This window comes from Balaenoptera acutorostrata, chromosome 20 (genome assembly GCF_949987535.1).
Source record: "Balaenoptera acutorostrata chromosome 20, mBalAcu1.1, whole genome shotgun sequence".
Classification (NCBI taxonomy): domain Eukaryota; kingdom Metazoa; phylum Chordata; class Mammalia; order Artiodactyla; family Balaenopteridae; genus Balaenoptera; species Balaenoptera acutorostrata.
This window is the reverse complement of record NC_080083.1, coordinates 8,355,636-8,374,305: the sequence shown is the minus strand read 5'-3', so window position 1 is coordinate 8,374,305 and position 18,670 is coordinate 8,355,636. Positions and strand designations below refer to the sequence as shown.

The window sequence follows — 18,670 nt, the reverse complement described above, 5'->3', positions numbered from 1 at the left end:
CTGACGGTCAGGGATCCTGAACGGGTAAACAGGCAAGAACGAAGAGCTGGACAGGAGCCTGAGAAACCACTGCACCCGGAGCCCACGGACGCAGCTGTTTGCAGGCTCTGCGTGTGACCTCACGGAGGCCCGGGGCGCTCACCTCAGCCGGTTCTTCAGCGTGCTGACCTCGCGGCTCAGGCCCTCGTTGGCCTCGGTGGCGTCATCCAGTTCCCGCTGGAGTTTGCGCCGAGACGCGTTGGCACGTGTAGCTTCTTCCTCTGCTTCCTCCAGCTGCCGTTTGAGCTGCTTCATCCTGGCGTTGGCCTTTTCCATCTCGGGGAAGTCACACGAACCAAGTCACACCAAACCGGTGAATCCAAATCCGGCATCGCTGCATCCTGAGTGTGTCACCATGGGCCCCTGCCCTGCCAGCCACGCGAGTGCACCCACACACACGGGCGTATACACGTGCGAGTGCGCTGACACGCGAGACTGCTGCCGTTCTCAGCAAAACCATGTCTATGCAGCAAATTATGCTAAAGGAAACTTAAAAAAAAACCTTAAAACCCGCTTTTCATCCCTGAGTTTTCTGCAGAAAAATGACAGTTTAGTATCTTCACACGAGTGCCCTATGGGATTGTGAAAGGGAAGGGCTAGTCCCGCAAGACGCAGAACAGCCAACAGTGTGGACAGTCTCCAACCCCAGGAAATGCTCCATTCATTTTACACCTCTTTGCAACACGGGTGTGTCGACGTTCTGTTTGATTCAAGTACAAAGCCACTCTGGAAGACCTGACACGAGAACTCAGCCTGCCCACTGGATCCCTCACTCCTGAGCCACAGAGACTGGCCAGTGCCCTGCGGGTCCAGCTCACACCCACCCAGAACTGCCCTCGGTGTTGCCAGGCCCTGAGCGTGGGGGTGAGAAGGGAAGGCCAGGCTGGGTGCCCGACTGGAGCAGGGGAGGAGGATCTGGGCCAAAGGCAGTGGATCCTCAGCTCCACCCACGGCAGCAGGTCTCAGAGAGGACCGAGCACCAGAGGAGGACACAGCCCCCACCCAGGTTTTAGCCAGTGCAGACCTGACCACAGTCCGAAGCCCTATTAGCACGTGCCCTTGGCACTGAGAAAACAGATGCCTGGACGCAGACAAGGAGGACCACTCGGGTCCCACGTGCAGTACATTTGCTTTCTCTTCCCTTTCCATTCAACATCTCCTGTATCCACCCCTCCATCTGGCCAATATTCAGTGACTGCCAGCTGTGCCCAGAACTATTCTAGGCATTCAAGAGATGACAGTGGGTGGAACAGGCAGAAATCTCTGCACTCCTGTAGCGTCCATTCTAGTGGAGGAAACATGATAACTTTAAGGTCAGTCCAGGCCTCACACTTCAAAGCTTCCTGACGTACTCTCGCCCATCCCCCCTTCCCTGTATCTGGGGCACTTGGGGGGACTCATGGGGCAGGGCCAGGTCCTAATCACCTCTGTATCCCCCAGCACCTGGGAGTGAGTGGCAGGAACAAGGAACAGCACATGTTTGTTGAAACGTTAGAATTAAGAGTTTCAAATAGCTCTTCCTCATTCAGCTAGTCAAATGGTAACACGGCTGGTTTTGCATCCGTCTCCTTGCTACAGCATTTAGAGTGGAAGACGTGTTCCTCCTACCCCGCCTTCTCCCCTTACCTGTTCTTTATACTGATCGGCATGGCGGCGTTCATCCTCAACCTGCATGAAGATTTCCTTCAGCTTCTTCTCGGTACGACGGACTAGTTTGTTGGCAGCTGCTCTTTCCCTATGAAAATGAAAATGATCAACACGTTAGTTTTCCCAATTCTTGAAATGAATATTTTTTTTAAGTCCTTTTCTCTGGAAGATGGCATATGTTAGAGTGCTTTCCGGGACCTCTGTATCATCGTGATCAATATGGCCCAGAAACTTTTCCCTTCTGGTCAAACTATGGATTACCTTTAATGTATTCTAATGCTGACAGGTAGAAAAACTGCATTATTCCTTCACACACAGATGTTAATCACTTTGTTTAGTGATCTACCAAAGATCAAATGTTACATACAAGCTACCTGTCACTTATTTGAGTGTAGAGTTTTTGAAGACAAAAACCTTAGTTGGTTCCTCTAATCCCCTAACTTTTCAGCCTGGAAAACAAAACAAAGACTCAATATATTAGGCGAGTGTCTCAATTTAAAACTTACTGGCTACGTACGAAGATGCTAGAGCAGCTGACACTGAAACAACGCCCCCATCCCTCCACGCTTCATGTAGGAGTCAAAGCACCATGTTTCTAGACAGGCCTCCACTGTCCCACATGAAGCAGAGGTAGCTTATTTGGAGGACTCCATTGAAAACAGAAAAAGTTCTTTTGTTCCTCCACAAATGTTATGCAAAAAGGATAGTGATGGAGTCAGCTGAAAGGGCGAGTCATGTTAATTACAACCAACGGCAAACAAACCCTTAACTGTTAAGAGTTGAGTGCAGGGGCAAGTCTGGGATGCCGGTTGGAGAGGATGTCAGGCTCTGAGCACAGACCCTGCATTTCTGGGCCCCAAGCTCCCCGACAGGAGGGTGAGCAGAAGGGCTGCTCTAGTTCTGGCAGTCTGTGATTGTATTCTAATAGATTTGTAAATGCCTGCCAAAAGCTGTATTGTGCAACTCCTTATAAATTTCAGAACGGTTTAGGACAACAGAATGGAAACTGTTGTTGAGCAGTCCCTTCCTCAGGGAGAAAAAAAAAGCTTGTCTTTTTGTCATATTGCATTTCTTCTCTGCCAACAAATTGTAGCATTTCACGTGATGCCACCAACTCGGGCAGTCGACTTTGGGTAGAGATGTAAACTGTGGCACCAGGAAGTCACGGGGCACAGTGTGATGGGAAGAGCCGACAGGTGAGCCCAGCGTACCCCGAGGGCTCACACCACCTTCTCTCTGGTTACATGTGTTCTTGTCATTCTTCCCCTGCCAAGGGAGCTCCCATGGGACAAGGGGCATGTCTGTGTCATCTCCGACTCACAGGCTAAACCTGGACCTGGTCTGTAGCAGAGACACTGTGAAAACCTTTCTTTGGTTTACGGCAGCAAAAACCTCTTACTTGGCCTCCTGCTCAAGCTGCTCCTCCAACTGCCCAATCTTGGCTTCCAGGGCTGAGATGGTGGCCTTGAACTTGGACTTGACAGCGCCCTCCAGCTCCTGCAGCTTGGCCTTCAGCTCCTTGTTCTGCCGCTCCAGCTGCTGGCGCGCATTGTCACTCTTCTGGGCGGCGCTGCGCTCGGCCGCCAGCTCTGCGTTCAGCGTGTCCACCTGGAGAGGAGATGGGTCAGTCATGCGGGGGACGGCGCAGCCCTTCCTGGGGCGGCCGCCGCGTGCCCACCTGCAGCGTGGTCTTGCGGAAGCGGTCGTTGAGCAACTCCATGTTGCTCTGCTCCTCTTCAAGCTCCTCCTCCAGCTGCGCTATCCGTGCCTCCAGACGCCGCTTCTCATCCAGCAGCGCAGACCTGCCAGGCGAGGAGGCGACAGCTCAGACCCGTCTCCACGACACGGGAAACTCCCAGAGGGCGCCTCCACCCACCCTGCTGCTAGAAGCCGAGCAGCATTCTTGACTTTTCCCTTTCCTCTGTTCCCACCCCAATCCGCCATGCCTAGCTGGTTATGCTTCCAAACACACCACCCACTGCTCTCCATCCCCAGGCCTACCACCCAGGCCAGGCCCATCATCTCTCATCTGGACCGCTGTGTAGCCTTCCCGCTGACCGCCCTGCTGCCTTCCCTTCTCTAGCTCTTCTCGGCAGCCAGTGTCAGCTTTAAAAGTGCAAAACATCCTGGCATTCCCTAGCTTTTCTAGTGTACCGAGATCAAACGCCAGGTCCAAATGATGGCGTGCTAGAAAATGACCATGATGAATACTCAATACTCAGTACAGTAATTAAATGGAGAAAGCAACCTCTTAATTGGAGGAAAAAAAAAAAAGGACTTTTAATGAAAAATGCATCCAGGGTAAGGTAAGTCTAAGCAATGTGCTTGTCAAACCTAATGAATCTGAAAGTGAGGACTTGCATTGCAAGGCTGGGCACCCTATGGAAACCAGGTTGGTTCTGAATGTCTTTCCTGCACACCTGTGTGGGCATGACTGGCACAGGGAGGTGTGACCTGCCGGGGTCATGCAGCCGGCCAGAGGCCGTGGCAGCCCAGAGGCTCAGCATCTCGTGCTCATCTTTCCAGACTTGGAACAGATGAGCAAACCAACTACTGATTCCTAGATGCCAGACGACCCCCATGGCTGTCTCAGTGCCATGGGCATGCCCCAGGGGAATGGGCCAGCGCCCACGAGGACGGGGGGCTACCACCGATTGTGAGATGACCGCCCCTTCCCACCTGCTGCCAGGAGACTCACTTGCCAGAGGCGCTGTTGGCGATCTCATCCGCCAGCTCATCTCTCTCCTGCTCGGCGTGTCGGCGGGCTCGCTCAGATGAGGCAAGTTCCTGAATAAGTTGAGACCGTGATTGAAGCTCTGGCTGTTAACAGTTTCCTCAAGTGTGAAATCTGACACTGCCTGTAGCTGCTGCCACCTTGCTCAAGGCGCTAAGTGTGCCTCCAATTGCAGTCAGATTTGAGAAATCACCCATCAACTTCTCTGACGTTAGCCAGGTAGAACGGTGTCAAAGTATGACCACTTTGTCTGCCCAACTGAAGCAGTAAGATGGTCCAGTACCATGTTAAACATGGATAGTGAAATTACACTAGGCTACAAAGATACTAAAATATATTTATCTGGTCTTAGAGAAATTTCAAGGGCAGATATATTTTTTTAAACAAATGGATGAATAAGTAAACAAACAAACCTCCTGCAGTTGAAGGATTTCTGCTTCCAGACTCTTCAGTTTCTTTTCACTCTCTTTGGACTGAGCAAAAATCTCATCCCGGGATGCACGAGCTTCTTCTAATTCACGTTGGTAGTCCTTCATCTGAGCCTAAGATTAAATAGGAAGAAAGTTTTAGGGTAATGTCCATTCTTAGTTTTTAAACATATATTTTTCTCCAGATTATAATATATGCATTTATTGTAAATATAAAAGTATGTGGAAGTGACAGAAATAAGACAAGAAAACATTCAGGCCGATATCCCTTGTGAATACAGATGTAAAAATCCTCAACAAAATAGTAACCAACTGAATCCATCAACATATGAAAAGAATTATACATTGTGTATATTTATATACCATTATACCCCACCATCCAAGTGGGATTTATCTGAGGAATGCAATGTTGATTTGATATCCCAAAATGAATTAACATAACTGTATGATCATCTCAATAAATGCAGAAGAAGCATTTGACAAAATCTAATACCTTTTCAATATAAAAACACTCAATAAACTGAAGGAAACTCTGATAAAGGGCATCAGTGAAAAACTAACAGCTAAGCTAATATCATACTTAATGGTCAAAGACTGAATGCCTTTCTCTAAGATAAGCAATGAGACAGGGATGCCTGACCTCGCCCCTTCTGTGTAGCATTGTAATGGAGATCCTAGGCAAAGCAGTGAGGCCAAGACAAAGAAAGAAGAGACATTCAGACTGGAAAAGAAGAAATAAAACTAGCTCAATTTGCAGACGATATAACCTTATATATTGAAAATCTTAAGGAATCCACTAAAAAACGATTAGAACTAATAAACGAGTTCAGTGAGGCTGCAGCATACAGGATGGATATATAGTCAGCTCTCCGTGTCTGTGAGTTCCACATCTGTGGATTCAACCAGCAGTGGATCAAAAATATGCAGGGGAAAAAAATTCTCAGAAAGTTCCTAAAAGCAAAACTTGAATTTGCCACATGGGCAGCTATTTATACATCGTTCACCGTAGTACTATAAGTAATCTATTAGGTAGTATTATAAGTAATCTAGAGACGATTTAAAGTATACAAGAGGATATGCATAGGTTATATGCAAATAATACACCATTTTAGCAGGGTACTTAGGATGGGAAGGAGAGACCTTTTTTTCTTTTCCCCCCCTTATTTTGGCTGTGCTGCAAGGCATGTGGGATCTTAGTTCCCTGACCAGGGATCGAACCTGTGCCCCCTGCAGTGGAAGCGCGGATGCCAGGGAAGTCCCAATACACCATTTTACATCAGGGACTTGAGCACCTGAGGATTTTGGTATCCATGGAGTAGGGGAGTCCTGGAACCAATCCCCCTCGGATACCAAAGGACAACTGTACAAAAATCAATTATATTTCTATATACTAACTATAAACATTCTAAATATTAACAAAGCAATTACACTTAGTGTCAAAAAGGATAAAATTTAGCTAAAGTATAAGACTTGTACACCAGAAACTATAAAATAAAGCATTGTTAAAAAAAAGAATAGCGAAATAAATGGAGTGATAGCCATGTACTGTTAAGATGGCAATACTCTCCAAGTTGATCTTCCAAGTCAACACAATGTAAGAATCCAAGTGGGGGGCTTTGGGGGTTGGGGGGGAGGCAGAAATTGACAAGTTGATCCTAAATGGAATTGCAAGGAACCCAGAATACAGTCATGAAAAAGAAGAACAATGTTGGAGAAGTCAGCAGAGCTACAGAGCTACAGTAATCAAGACTGTGTGGTACTGGTGGAAGGACAGACATAGAGATCAATGGAATAGAACTGAGAGTCCAGAAATAAACACAAGTCTCTGGTCAGCTGATTTTTGACAAGACTGCCAAGACAATTCAAGGGGGGAAAGACTAGTCTTTTTAACAAATGGTGCTGGGACAACTGGATATCCATCTCCGAAAGAATGAAATTGGGTTCATGTATCAAACCATATAACAAAAATTAACTCAAAATGGATTTAGAAAAAGAGCTAAAAATATAAAACTCTTAGGAGAAAACATAGGACTGAATCTTCAGGACCTTGGATTAGGCAGTGGTTTCACAGACGTAACAAAAACAGAAGAAACAAAAGAAAAGATAAATTGGACTCCATCAAAATTAAAAACTTTTGTGCTGTAAACAATACCATTGAGGGAGTGAATAGATAATCTAGACAATGAAAGAAAATATTTGGAAACTGTGTATCTCCTAGGAAACATCCAGAATATATACAGAAATGTTACAACTCAATTACTGAAGACAACTCAAAAGCTTAGCAGAGGACTGAAAGACATTTTTTCCCACATATGATATTGGCTAATAAGCACATGTAAAGCTTTTCAACATCATTTGTCATTAGGGAAATGCAAATCAAAACCACAATGAGGGACTTTACTGGTGGTGCAGTGGTTAAGAATCCACCTGCTAGGGCAGGGGACACGGGTTCCAGCCCTGGTCCGGGAAGACCCCACATGCTGCGGAGCAACTAAGCCCATGTGCCCCAGCTACTGAGCTTGCGCTCTAGAGCCCACGAGCCACAACTACTGAGCCTGCATGCCACAACTACTGAAGCCCGCGCACCTAGAGCCTGTGCTCCACAACAGAGAAGGCACCGCAATGAGAAGCCCGCGCACCGCAATGAAGAGTAGCCCCCGCTCGCCGCAACTAGAGAAAGCCCGTGCGCAGCAACGAGGACCCAACACAGCCAAAGATAAATAAATAAATTTATAAAAAAAAAACAAACCACAATGAGATACCACTTCATACCCACTGGGATGGCTATAATTAAAAGATAGACAATAGCAATTGTTGGTGAGAATGTAGAGAAACTGGAATCCTCATACATAGCTGGTAGGAATGTAAAATGTAAAATGTTGCTGTGGAAAGAATGGGCAGTTCTCAAAGTTAAACAGAATTACCGTATAACCTAGCAAAACACACATCCACACAAATATATGTGAATGTTCATAGCAGTAGTATTCATAGTAGCTAAAAAGTCAGAGTAACTCAAACGCCAACTGATGAATGGATTAATAAAAAAATATGGTATGTCCAAACGATGGAATATTATTTGGTAATAAAAAGAATGAAGTACTTATTTGTGCTACAACATGGTGAACCTTGAAAACATGCTAAGTGAAAGAAGCTGGTCACAAAAAGCCACATATTGTAGGATTCCATTTATATGACATGTCCAGCATAGGCAAATCTATAGAGACAGAAAGTAGATTAGCGGTTGATCAATGTTGGATGCGGCAGAGATAGTGTGGAGTCACAGCTAATGGGCACAGGGTCTCTTTTAGAGGGAACCAAAGTGTCCAAAATGAGATAGTGGGTGAAGCTCGCACAGCCCCTATGAATATTCTAAAAAACAGCAGAAACACTTTAAATGGGTAAATTGAATGGTGTGTGAATTATATCTCCATAAAGCTGTTAAAGTCATAGTAATATAATTTATATTCTTTGTAATTAGCTGGTCAAAGTAAAAACCTTTGTATTTAGCTTTTTAAAAAAGTGTAAGGAAGCAAGTAAGTTACTCATGAAACTATTATCCAGAGATGACTTTTCCTTCTAAACTTTTTTTCTAAATGTGTATATCTACATGTCTATGTATCTTCCTGTGTCACTGCATACATATCCCCATCATATGAATGGCTGGCAGTCCACCTACATTTAGGTTATTTCCATTTTTGCCATCATAAATAACACTTCAGCTACATACATACAAAAGTGATGATTCAATCAGACGGAAAGGCTCACTAAAGCTCACGGCGCCAGCGGAGGGAAGTCGACACTACTCTCCGCTCGGTGGCTTAGTGGCTGCATGTTTAGTTGAGCATCAGAGGCTGTTCAGAGCCCCAAAAGCTCACCCCGCTGGTGACTCCACCCCGATCAGTCCAAGTGGGGCAAGCACTGGCCCACTGTAGACACTGGAGCTGCACACGTGCCATCTTTATGGCCTGTGGCCCCAACCCACAGCCGAGGCTGACGGCTGCACTGTGCTCTCTGCAGGGGTGACCTGGCCACCCTGAGCCTGCGGGCAAGACGGCAGGCTGGGTGCTGCCCAGAGCCCTTCTCCCCAGCTTCACGGGCCATGTCGCGCTCCATCTAAGTAGGGCCAGATGACACCTACCACCACCAAAGACTGACGGCTGGCCACACTTACCTGAAGTTTGCGGAGCTGCTTGATCACTTCATCCCTAGCTTTGTTTGCAGCCTCGATCTGCGCTTCCAGGTCCTTCAGGTCTATTTCCATTTTCTTCTTTGAAGCCACAGCAAGGGCCCGCTGTTTCCGCTCATCCTCCAGCTCAGCCTCCAGCTCCCGCACCTAATGGACCGCATCGGGTTACGCTGGTCAGACCCGGTGCCCCACCCAGAGAACCGGCACATGAGGGCTCGGGTTACTCTGGAGAGGTGCCGTCTGCCACTGGGCAGTTATTACTGTTATTAGCAGTTAATTTGTACAGAGAGATCTTTAACCACCACCACTGGTACAAACCATTTCCACTGACCACAGCAAAGGCACGTAAGGAGGCAGAGCTCATGGTCTCAGTGATGCAACGAGACTGGCCCATGTGCCCGGAGCAGAGGTCTCGGGCCAGCACCTTGCGGGCGGGCCAGCACCCCGTGGGCAAGCCAGCCAGGATGCAGACCCTCCAGCCCCAGTCAGGCCTTCAGGTGACACACCCTGCTAAGTCCATTCTGAATTCCCGACCCACAGAAACTCAGTTAATGTGTGTTGTTTTAAGTCACTAAGTTTGAGGTAATTTGTTATCTAGCAATAAATGACTAATAAAATATTAGTGGACTGCAAATAACAAAGCAAAATTAAATATATCTCAGATCCAAGACTTGATACCATGAACTCCAAGGGACTGAGAAAATATCCAAAATTAATTTTTAAAGTAAACTTTTAAATTAGAAGTTTAACATGCACTCAGGAAAGTATATAAATCATAAGTGCCCAAGCAACTTCTTAAAATTAAAAAAATGTAAATACCTAGAGTTTTCCCTTTAAAGAGTGGCTTAATGAGGACGTGTGATCTGACCTTCAGAATACTCTGAATCACCTTGTCAGGTACATACTGATTCTTCCCTTTATCGATACTCATAAGACTCACAGAACTTGAACCTGACTACATATCCCTGGAGATTCCACTAAGGGCTTTTCAGTGGATATCCTGGCTTGTAAGTAGCAGTGATATTATCTGAGAAACAGGAAATCAAAACCAGTTGTATTACACTTTAAAGAATTATCAAATGACCAAATAAATTTCCTCCAGCTAATATGTTCCAATGTGAATGAATAAGATATTGACCCAAAACTGGGCTTTGAGAACAAACTGGTCCCTGTCCCGGGGGCCGCTCTTCCGTGACCCACCTGTTTAACGAGGAGCCGCTTCTTCTCCTCGTTCTGCTCATCTCTGGCCTGCAAGTCTCTCTCGAACTGGGCCTTCATGGCCTGCATGTTGACCTCCAGGCGAAGCTTGGCGTCTTCTGTAGCCTGAAGCTCATCTTCCAGCTCTTCCAGCTGGGTCCTCATTTCCTCCACCTGCTGCTCTAGGGCCCGTTTGGATTTTTCAAGTTCATGAACCTAGACCACAGGAAGCACAGGGAGGGGATGACCCTTGGTGGAGGGACAAACGAGGACAGCAGTTCCTGTTTTATAGGCACCCCTCCCCCACATGCATCCTTCCCTCCCACTGCAGCTGCGCTAGTCCTCATTTCAGAGCGCGCCACCTGAATGACAGGCCTGATTTCTTCATTCACATATGCTCTAGAGTCGATCAGTTACTCTCCCATGACCTTGAAGCCGAGAGATCTTTAAAAGCGGTGAACAATAAAAAAGAGCATGGTGTCAGGGGAATCGCCTATTGATTGGCCATTGGCCTGAGGTCTGTGTCTAACATAGTACATCCCTCTTGCTGTGGAAAAGATCATTTGTATTGAAAATGCACATGTGGAGACTTACATACTAGGTGTGTGAGGCCCGCAAAGCAGGGTACAGTGAAAACGAGGTTTGACCTTTCTCTGCGCAAAGATCCCCACCACACGTGTTTACTGAGTTCTCGGTGCCAAGCGCTGAGCTGGGTGCTCCCCCTGCACGTCCCCTCTGACCCTGGAGACAATCCTGAGGCAGGTGCGCAGGTGCTGTTATTATGTGTCCCTCTGGGCTTCACTGCCACGTCAGTTCTCACGCGGGCAGGAGAAGCCTTACAGCGTGAGGAGGGCCTGTGTCTCTTAGTGTCCGGCACTTCACAGGCACAAAGGAAATGCTTGTGGAATGAATGCGGGACTATCGTTTGTTCTAAAGAAAACTAATATGGAACAAGAAAATGGAACCAGTGGTGGAATTCTCTCTCTACATTTTACTATGTACTCCTGGCCATTTCTACTCTAGGAGGCCTCTTCTTGTCCACGGGGCCGGTCCCCAGGCTGCAGGAGACGCAGCAGGAAGGTAGGACAGTCCTTCCTCCCTTATGATGTGGCCAGAGAGGCCGTGTCCCAGGAAAAGGAGCTTTTATCTTTAGAGAGGACTTTATGCTTTTCAGGGCACAGCTGCAGCAGCTTCATGAAACAGGCAAGTATCACGTCCATTTGACAGAAGAGGAAACTTAGGCTTAGACAGGTTAAATGGGAGCTTGGGGGAAAGTCAAGCCCCGAACCTGTTCTGACCCCCAGGCCTGGGTCCCCGTCACTATCCTCAACACCTCGTACACTAGGGGAGGGAGGTAGGGTAAATAAAAATCACAGCAGCTCTTGGGGAAGGCGTGTGCAGTGGGAGGACAAGGGGGTCCCACCTGGCTCCTCCTCTCCAGCTTCCCCACTCGGTGCAGGAGACAGATCCCACTACCCTCAATCTGAGGGGACTTCAGGTACTTGCGTTTGATAACCACCTGAGACTCAGGAACAGAGAAACCCTTCATGAAAAGGACCCCTGCCAGGACGCAGCTTAGGGCGGGGAGGGCCCGTGAAAGCGACAAGAACTCCCCGCCTGGCTTTGGCACAGGTAACCGAGAACAGACTGCAGAAAACCTGATGGCTTATCCTGGGAGTCTTTAACCCCCTATTTATATACCGGCCAAGACACTCCCAGTCCGCTTCGCTGTAGGTCTGAGCCTTCCCAGAGTCGCCTGCCTGCCCTGAAGGCACCGGTCCCCGGGACACTCACGTTCTTGCCCACGTCGTCCTTGGAGCTCATCAGGTCCTCCATGTCTGCCCGCAGCTGCTTGTTCTGCCGCTCAGACTCTTCCTTGGCCTCCAGGGCCTCCTCAAGGGCGCGGGCCAGGGACAGGGCTTTGGTTTCCTTCTCTCTGGCCTCTGCTTCGGCCCGGTCTCGCTCTTCCGCGTAGCGGGCAGAGACGTTCTTCTCTTCTGCTAACAGCTACACGGGATGGCGTTGGGAAACAGCAAAAATCGATTACAGAAGCAACACAGACTCCTCTCATTTGCTACGTGCCTGAATTACTGCTAAGAATATCAGGGGTGTTCTCCTGTCTCCTTCTTTATGCTGGTCTGCTTTTTCCAATTTTGCTATAAATATATATTGCTCTTAAGTAAGAAAGGATTATTTTAAGCTGAAATGACAAAGGCGAGGGCTTTGCCAGGAGGAAACACGTGTGGTGCTGGCCCTGGAGCCCAGGGGTGGGGAGCGCTGGGCACCCACCTGATCGAACTTCTTCTGCTTCTTTTCCAAGTTGGAGACGATCTGGCGCTGGTGGTCCAGGTCCACCAGCAGGTCATCGAGCTCCTGCTGCAGGCGGTTCTTGGTCTTCTCCAGCTTGTCGTAGGCCAGGGCCTTCTCCTCCAGGCGCTGGCTCAATGCTTCCACGTCTTTAAGGAGCTTCTTCTTGGCTTCTTCCAAACTTTCAATTGTCCCCAGGTCATCATCTACTTTCTTCTTGGTATCTGTCAACTGAGGGAAAAAAGATCACTATTAAAGAACTCAACTGGATTTCACACTTGAGGAATAAAGAAAAAACTTGTTTTCAATATTCTGTCAGAAGAAATAATATAAAGCAATACTATGTGTTTCTGAGCAAATGAATCTTAGACCATAAATTTCTTCACTGATTATAAAAGGATGACTGGATTGGAACTTACATAGTTGACACAGTCTGAGGGTCTTTACTTTGCTCCCAACAAGACCCAATTAACTGTCCCAAATGGAGTTGAAACCACCCGGCAGGGCAGGGACGTTAGCTGCTAAACACACACGTTGAGGCCACACAGCGTCCCAAGTGGATCACGCACCTGGGCCTGCAGGGCCAGCACCTGCTTTTCCAGGTTCTTCCTGGCCTCCTCCTCCTCCTCCTGCTGCTCCTGAAGGCTGTTCTTCTCCTCCTCCAGCTGCCGGATCCGACTGCTCAGGTTCAGTTTCTGGCGTGTCTCTTCCTGAAGAAGCTCCTGTTTATTTTTATAAACGGTCAGTACTTAGGTTATGGTAATCACCCAAACCACAATGCCTCTGCTAAAAAAAACAGAGTCTCAGTGTGTGAGAAATACCCAGTGATGTTAACAAACAAGTGATTTTAAAACACACCTGATCATTTAACAAGTGCCCTTAATACAATATTGCTTTAAAGTTGTTCACGAGGGAATTCCCTGGCAGTCCAATGGTTAGGACTCTGCGCTTTCACTGCCGAGGGCGCGGGTTCAATCCCTGGTCAGGGAACCAAGATCCCGCAAGCCATGCAGTGTGGCCAAAAAAACCAAAAACAAACTTGTTGACGAGCAATGGCAGTGTCACCCCCCAGGGGCCCAGGCCAGGGACCTGCGAGCTTCCCTTTCCCACATCTTTTATCACTCCTGGAATCCTTTCCTGTTTCTCTCAGGTCAGCGTTAATGAACAAAAACCATGAGAAAATGTCTAAAATGGCCAGCAATGCACGAATGTATAACAGGACCGCTGCCTGGTGAACCACACCCCAGGCAGTGCCCGGCCAGACAGCAAGAGCCGCCTCCCAGGCACCCACATGCCTGCCAGACACAGGAACCGCAGGCTCTAGATATGAGCTCAAAGGTGAGTTCCTGAGCATCAGGGCTGGTTTTGGTGCAAGATGTTTGAAAATAAACGTAGAGCAGAATGGCTTCCCTGGTGGCGCAGTGGTTAAGAATCCGCCTGCCCATGCAGGGGACACGGGTTCGAGCCCTGGTCCGGGAAGATCCCACATGCCACGGAGCAACTAAGCCCGTGCGCCACAACTACTGAAGCCCGCGCGCCTAGAGCCCGTGCTCTGCAGCAAGAGAAGCCACCGCAATGAGAAGCCCGCGCACCGCAACGAAGAGTAGCCCCCGCTCGCCGCAACTAGAGAAAGCCCGTGAGCAGCAACAAAGACCCAACACGGCCAAAAATAAATAAATAAATAAATTTATATAAAGAAAAAAAAGTAGAGCAGAAGATCAGAGGTGATAAGAGGGCAGTTCTGGGAATAGCATGTTTCACCAACTTAAAGATCACAGAAACAGCAAAGTTACTATTAACACCCCACCCCTGGGGGAATACCTGTGTGTCCTGGAGTTGAGACTCAAGACCAGCTGCGTCCTTGGCAAATTTAATACCCTTTTTCTCTGCTTCTTCTAGAAGAGTTGAAACATTATCCAATTCATTCTGCAAGGAGGAGTGAAAGGTTATGACTCACTTCAGCAGTAGGCAGAGAGAAACGAGTGGTGGCTCTGGACCCTAAATGCACACGAAGCGAGCATGTCGCGGGGAGGAGGGGCCGGCCTCAGCTACGGAGGGCTCACCGCCGAGAGTCTACCGCCCGCACGAGCAGGCCCGGAGCTGGCCACCGCAGACAGCCTCCCCTACCACCCGGCCAGGGACGCTTCGGACGGCACAGCCCGCACGTGGAGGGCGTTCTCCTAACTGGCTTGCTCTCTTGTGTTGCAGCGTCAAGAGACAAAAATTATACCAAAGCCTCTGAAAGAGTGGCTGCTTTCCTATGCGAGGAGGCTCAAGACCAGCAGGTGGTTTATTTTAACCCTTTTTCACACGAAGATGCACTGTCCATATGCTGGGGGGAGGTGGGTAGGGGGCGCAAGTATAATTCATTTTCTTAGAGAACTTGAAAACTTTATCACACAGATTCAAAGAAGTTTAAATTCTAAGAGTCACAGCCCACAGTTCTTTTTAAGCTGAAAGAAAATCTGGTATGATATATTTATCATGAATATCATGTAGCCATTTCTTACGGTCGGATTTTACGAATAACGTGGTGAAAACATTTTTTTCTTTTTCGTGTTTAATTAATGGTAGCTCTAAAATACCTGCCCCCAGAAACCCCCGTGGCGTAAGACCTTCTGTGTTTTTTGTGGGGACAGCGGGCCTTAGACAAGAGGGACAGGAGTCGCCATTTGTCCTAGTCTGTCCTCTAGTCACGTGAGCAAAGGCAAGGCACACGGAGGACGTTTCTATACTTGAAACTCAAGCTGATGGCGTTTCTGTTTATCCTCATTTTAGCAATGCCCTTCAGAGATCCCCCGCTTCATCAGTCTTGGCAGCAGTGGGACGAGGAGGGCTGTGGACTCAGCAGAGCCCAGAGGCAGGCGAGCTTCTCACGTCCTCGTCCACCAGACTCACCCGGGGGGCGCTGTGAGCTTCAAGTGGGAGGACAACACAAGGAGCCTCATGTGGACCTGGGGCAGCCCGGGCACCCCCAGTGTCAGTCCCCTCCCCCCCAACCCTGCCAGACACTGGGGGCGACGTCCAGGAAAGGCTGTCCAGGCCTACCTGTAACTTGTTCGCTTTCTCGGCCAGTTCCACCCTGAGTCTGTCTCCTTCCGAGACCTTGGCGTGGAGCTCCTGGACCTGGGCGTCCAGCTTCTTCCGCTTGTGCTCAGACTCGGCCTTGACCTGCTGCAGCACCTTCACCTCGCACGCCAGCTCCTTGTTGTCTGTCTCCAGGCCCTGCTTGTTCTTCTCCAGATTTGCTTTGAACTAGGAGAGAGGAGGGAAAAAGAGTTCACTAGCAGTTTTACAACAGGGGACGCAAAGGGCATGGCTTTGGGATCCGGAGAACCGTGCTGACACGGAGTGAGCCTGCAGTCGACATCTGTTGCATAAATGAAGGAAGACACCTGCTGTTCGCGGAGCGTGAAGACTTCTGTGGGTGGAGCACCCCTGTGCACACCGCTCAGGGCAGCAGATACAGTCTGGGGGGGCGGGGCGCTGGCAGCAGTGCGGGGAGCCAGCACGTGAGATACGGAAGCGGGAACGACGTGTGCGGTGCCTGAGGCAGACGGGGGGCAGGGGGGACGGGGGGCAGGAGGGGCGGGGCACCAGGAACACTTGAAGGGCCGGGCGACTTCCGGGCAGCAGGTGAGCGAGAGCAGACTTCCAGCTGCGGAAGGTTTAGAGCTAAGTCATCAGGAGGAAGAGGGTTATCGGTGAGAGGAATATGTGATTCTAAAATAACATCAAGGGCGCCTGGCTCTCCCAGGCCAGCAGTGTGCTTTCCGAGAGCAGCCGCCGCGGGGGCATCTGGCTGCCCACGCTGCCCACCGACGCGTCCTACCCGCTTCGCCTGCTCCAGCTGCTCCGAGAGCTCCTCCAGGGCGGTCGCGTGCCGCTGCCTCATGTCCTGGATCTGAGCCTCGTGGTTCTTCGTTTCCTCCTCAAGAGCCTTCTTCAGCTCTGCCACTTCTTGTTCACGTTTGGTGCTAGAGAAACATAATTTTAGAGGGAAAAGCTCAGGATTAGTTGAATGACTAAATTAAATGCACATTTTTAAAGTTCTGCTTTTGTTTGAAACATGGCATGGATTCCAGGAGGCTGGCGTGTCTGTTACTGTGGTAGCGGGAAAACTTCCAGAACCAGCACGACCCCCATTCCACATGCGACTTTTACAGTCGAGACACAGTGTAATGTCCCTAAGGGTCTTCGGACGTTCGGGGCAGCCTGGGTGCATCACAGGCCAGGCGCTGCTTAACACAAGATGCCAAAATGCCTGCCACAGCACCAGCTGGCATTTCAATAAAACCGGAAGAGGGTAAATCCCCAAAAGCGCTGGTAAAGGCTCATCAGGCAGGACACTGCACCCCGACAAAAGTGGGGCCGAGCACCACCTTTAATTTAAGCGCACAGCTTAATGCTGAAACCAGTTAAGGTAAATACCAGTCCTGCTGAGAGCTGCCGTAACACGGAGAGCTTAGAGAGCAGTAACTTTCCAATCATCCTGAAGCACAACTCTGGCAAACTTGCTCTAAAACCCGTAGCCAGTTAGAACAGTGACATACATGCTGATTGCTGTGTGGGTGCACTTTCCTCTCTTTACAAGGAAGTGAAATCTAGGGGCTGCGACCAGCTGCGGCAAAGAGAAAAGGGGCCCAGGTGGCTGCTAGCTCCGGGGTGGCAGGTCACCAGACGAAGGGAGCCACCGGCGTCGCGGTGGCGCAGCCGGGCTCGGCCACACGTTCGCTGGAGGCGAAAGGCGTGCGGGGGTCTGGCCTTGGCCTCTGCCAGCTTCCGTGCAGAGGCAGGGGTGGGTGCTGGCGGTGGAGGAGCGGCACCAGCATCCAAGCATCAGCCCAGCAAGACAGGCTCCATCGAGGTTACTTCAGCCCACCCCCCATCTACCAGATGGCAACACCATTTCCCCTGACGCGTCGGAACTGCAGGCCGTCCGACCCCTTCACCAGCAGAAGCAGGGAGTGCTGTGTTGGAGCACATCCACGGTTTTAACAAATATGCACATACTGGACTTCCCTGGCGGTCCGCTGGTTAAGACTCCGTGCTTCCAATGCATGGAGGGTGGGTTTGATCCCTGGTCGGGGAACTAAGATCCTGCAAGCCGTGCAGTGTGGCAAAAAAAATTAAAAAAAAAAAGGCGCATATCATTGGTACTTTTTTTTTTTTTTTTTAAAACAAGATTTGAAGGGAAGAAGTGAGCAGAACCTATTTTTCTACCGTGGTTGAAAGCCCAGCTGAGAATGGCTATTTCAACCAAGTCTAATCATTAGACTGTGGGTTCCAGCCCACAGTTCAGTGGTTTCCAGATATTTAAAAAGCAGGTATTTTAAAGACAAGGCCAGGACTTAAAACTGCTAAAAGCAGAGCTGCTCTGTGGAGGCGGGTAGGAGCCTCTAGCCCCACCGGCTCAGGTGGCTCTGCGGGGAAACACCCTTCCGTTGCCAGGAGGCCCTGCGTGCTCGCGGGCAAAGTCCCTGGCACATTACCGGGCTCACCTCCTCCGTTTCTTCAGCACTGAGCGCCCTGGACACCCACCGGCTGACCTCACCTGGCGGCTCGGCACGGCTTCTCTCCACGCCCAGCACCCGACGGGCACACGCCCCCACCCACCTGCCTCTGTAAATGACCCCTACTGCCCTCGCCTTACTGCAGGCTCTCCCTGAGCCCCCTTCTCGGGGGCAGGCTCCCCTTCCCACCACTCACAGCCTGGGACAGGTGGCAGGGGTGTGGGTGTGTGCGCGCGTGTGAGCATGTGCACAGCCAGGTCTACCCGCCAAGGCAGCCTGGGGATTCCTGGGCTGGCCTCACGCGGCCGGCAGCTTGGTCTTGAGGGGGGAGGAGCCGGTCAGGAGGAGGCCAGCAGGGGCCTCAGGCAGCCCACCTGCCCACCGCTAGCTGCGCGCGCTCTCCCGGGGCTTCCCGTGAGTCGAGTCTGGCTGCGCGCGTCACTTTCCTCTTGCCTGCGCTCGGCGGCTGGCCCATCTGTTACGTGGGTACCTGCACTCACCCGTCCTTTTGTCTCTGTGGACACGGCCTCCTTCTCGTCTGTTTCTGCACCACTGTTCATCAGACCAATTGCTGCAGCCAGCAGATGCCCAAACACCCCCATCTCCTCCTGTTTCTGTG

The 18,670-nt window shown here is 49.8% G+C and overlaps 1 protein-coding gene across 4 annotated transcripts in view; it reads right to left on the bottom strand.

The window, feature by feature from the left end:
• The window catches only part of MYH10 (myosin heavy chain 10), a 136,712-nt gene that overhangs the window by 2,293 nt on the left and 115,749 nt on the right, over window positions 1-18,670 (bottom strand). For all 4 annotated transcript variants that reach the window (XM_057536023.1, XM_057536024.1, XM_057536026.1 and 1 more), the window contains exons 27-40: window positions 16,371-16,515; window positions 15,587-15,793; window positions 14,360-14,464; window positions 13,108-13,260; window positions 12,521-12,769; window positions 12,026-12,238; window positions 10,235-10,447; window positions 9,020-9,181; window positions 4,834-4,962; window positions 4,385-4,473; window positions 3,365-3,488; window positions 3,086-3,294; window positions 1,666-1,774; window positions 143-315 (exon numbers count right to left, since the gene is read on the bottom strand). In XM_057536023.1, the coding sequence (XP_057392006.1) occupies window positions 143-315; window positions 1,666-1,774; window positions 3,086-3,294; window positions 3,365-3,488; window positions 4,385-4,473; window positions 4,834-4,962; window positions 9,020-9,181; window positions 10,235-10,447; window positions 12,026-12,238; window positions 12,521-12,769; window positions 13,108-13,260; window positions 14,360-14,464; window positions 15,587-15,793; window positions 16,371-16,515 (2,280 nt within the window). The remainder of the gene's footprint in view (window positions 1-142; window positions 316-1,665; window positions 1,775-3,085; window positions 3,295-3,364; window positions 3,489-4,384; window positions 4,474-4,833; window positions 4,963-9,019; window positions 9,182-10,234; window positions 10,448-12,025; window positions 12,239-12,520; window positions 12,770-13,107; window positions 13,261-14,359; window positions 14,465-15,586; window positions 15,794-16,370; window positions 16,516-18,670) is intronic.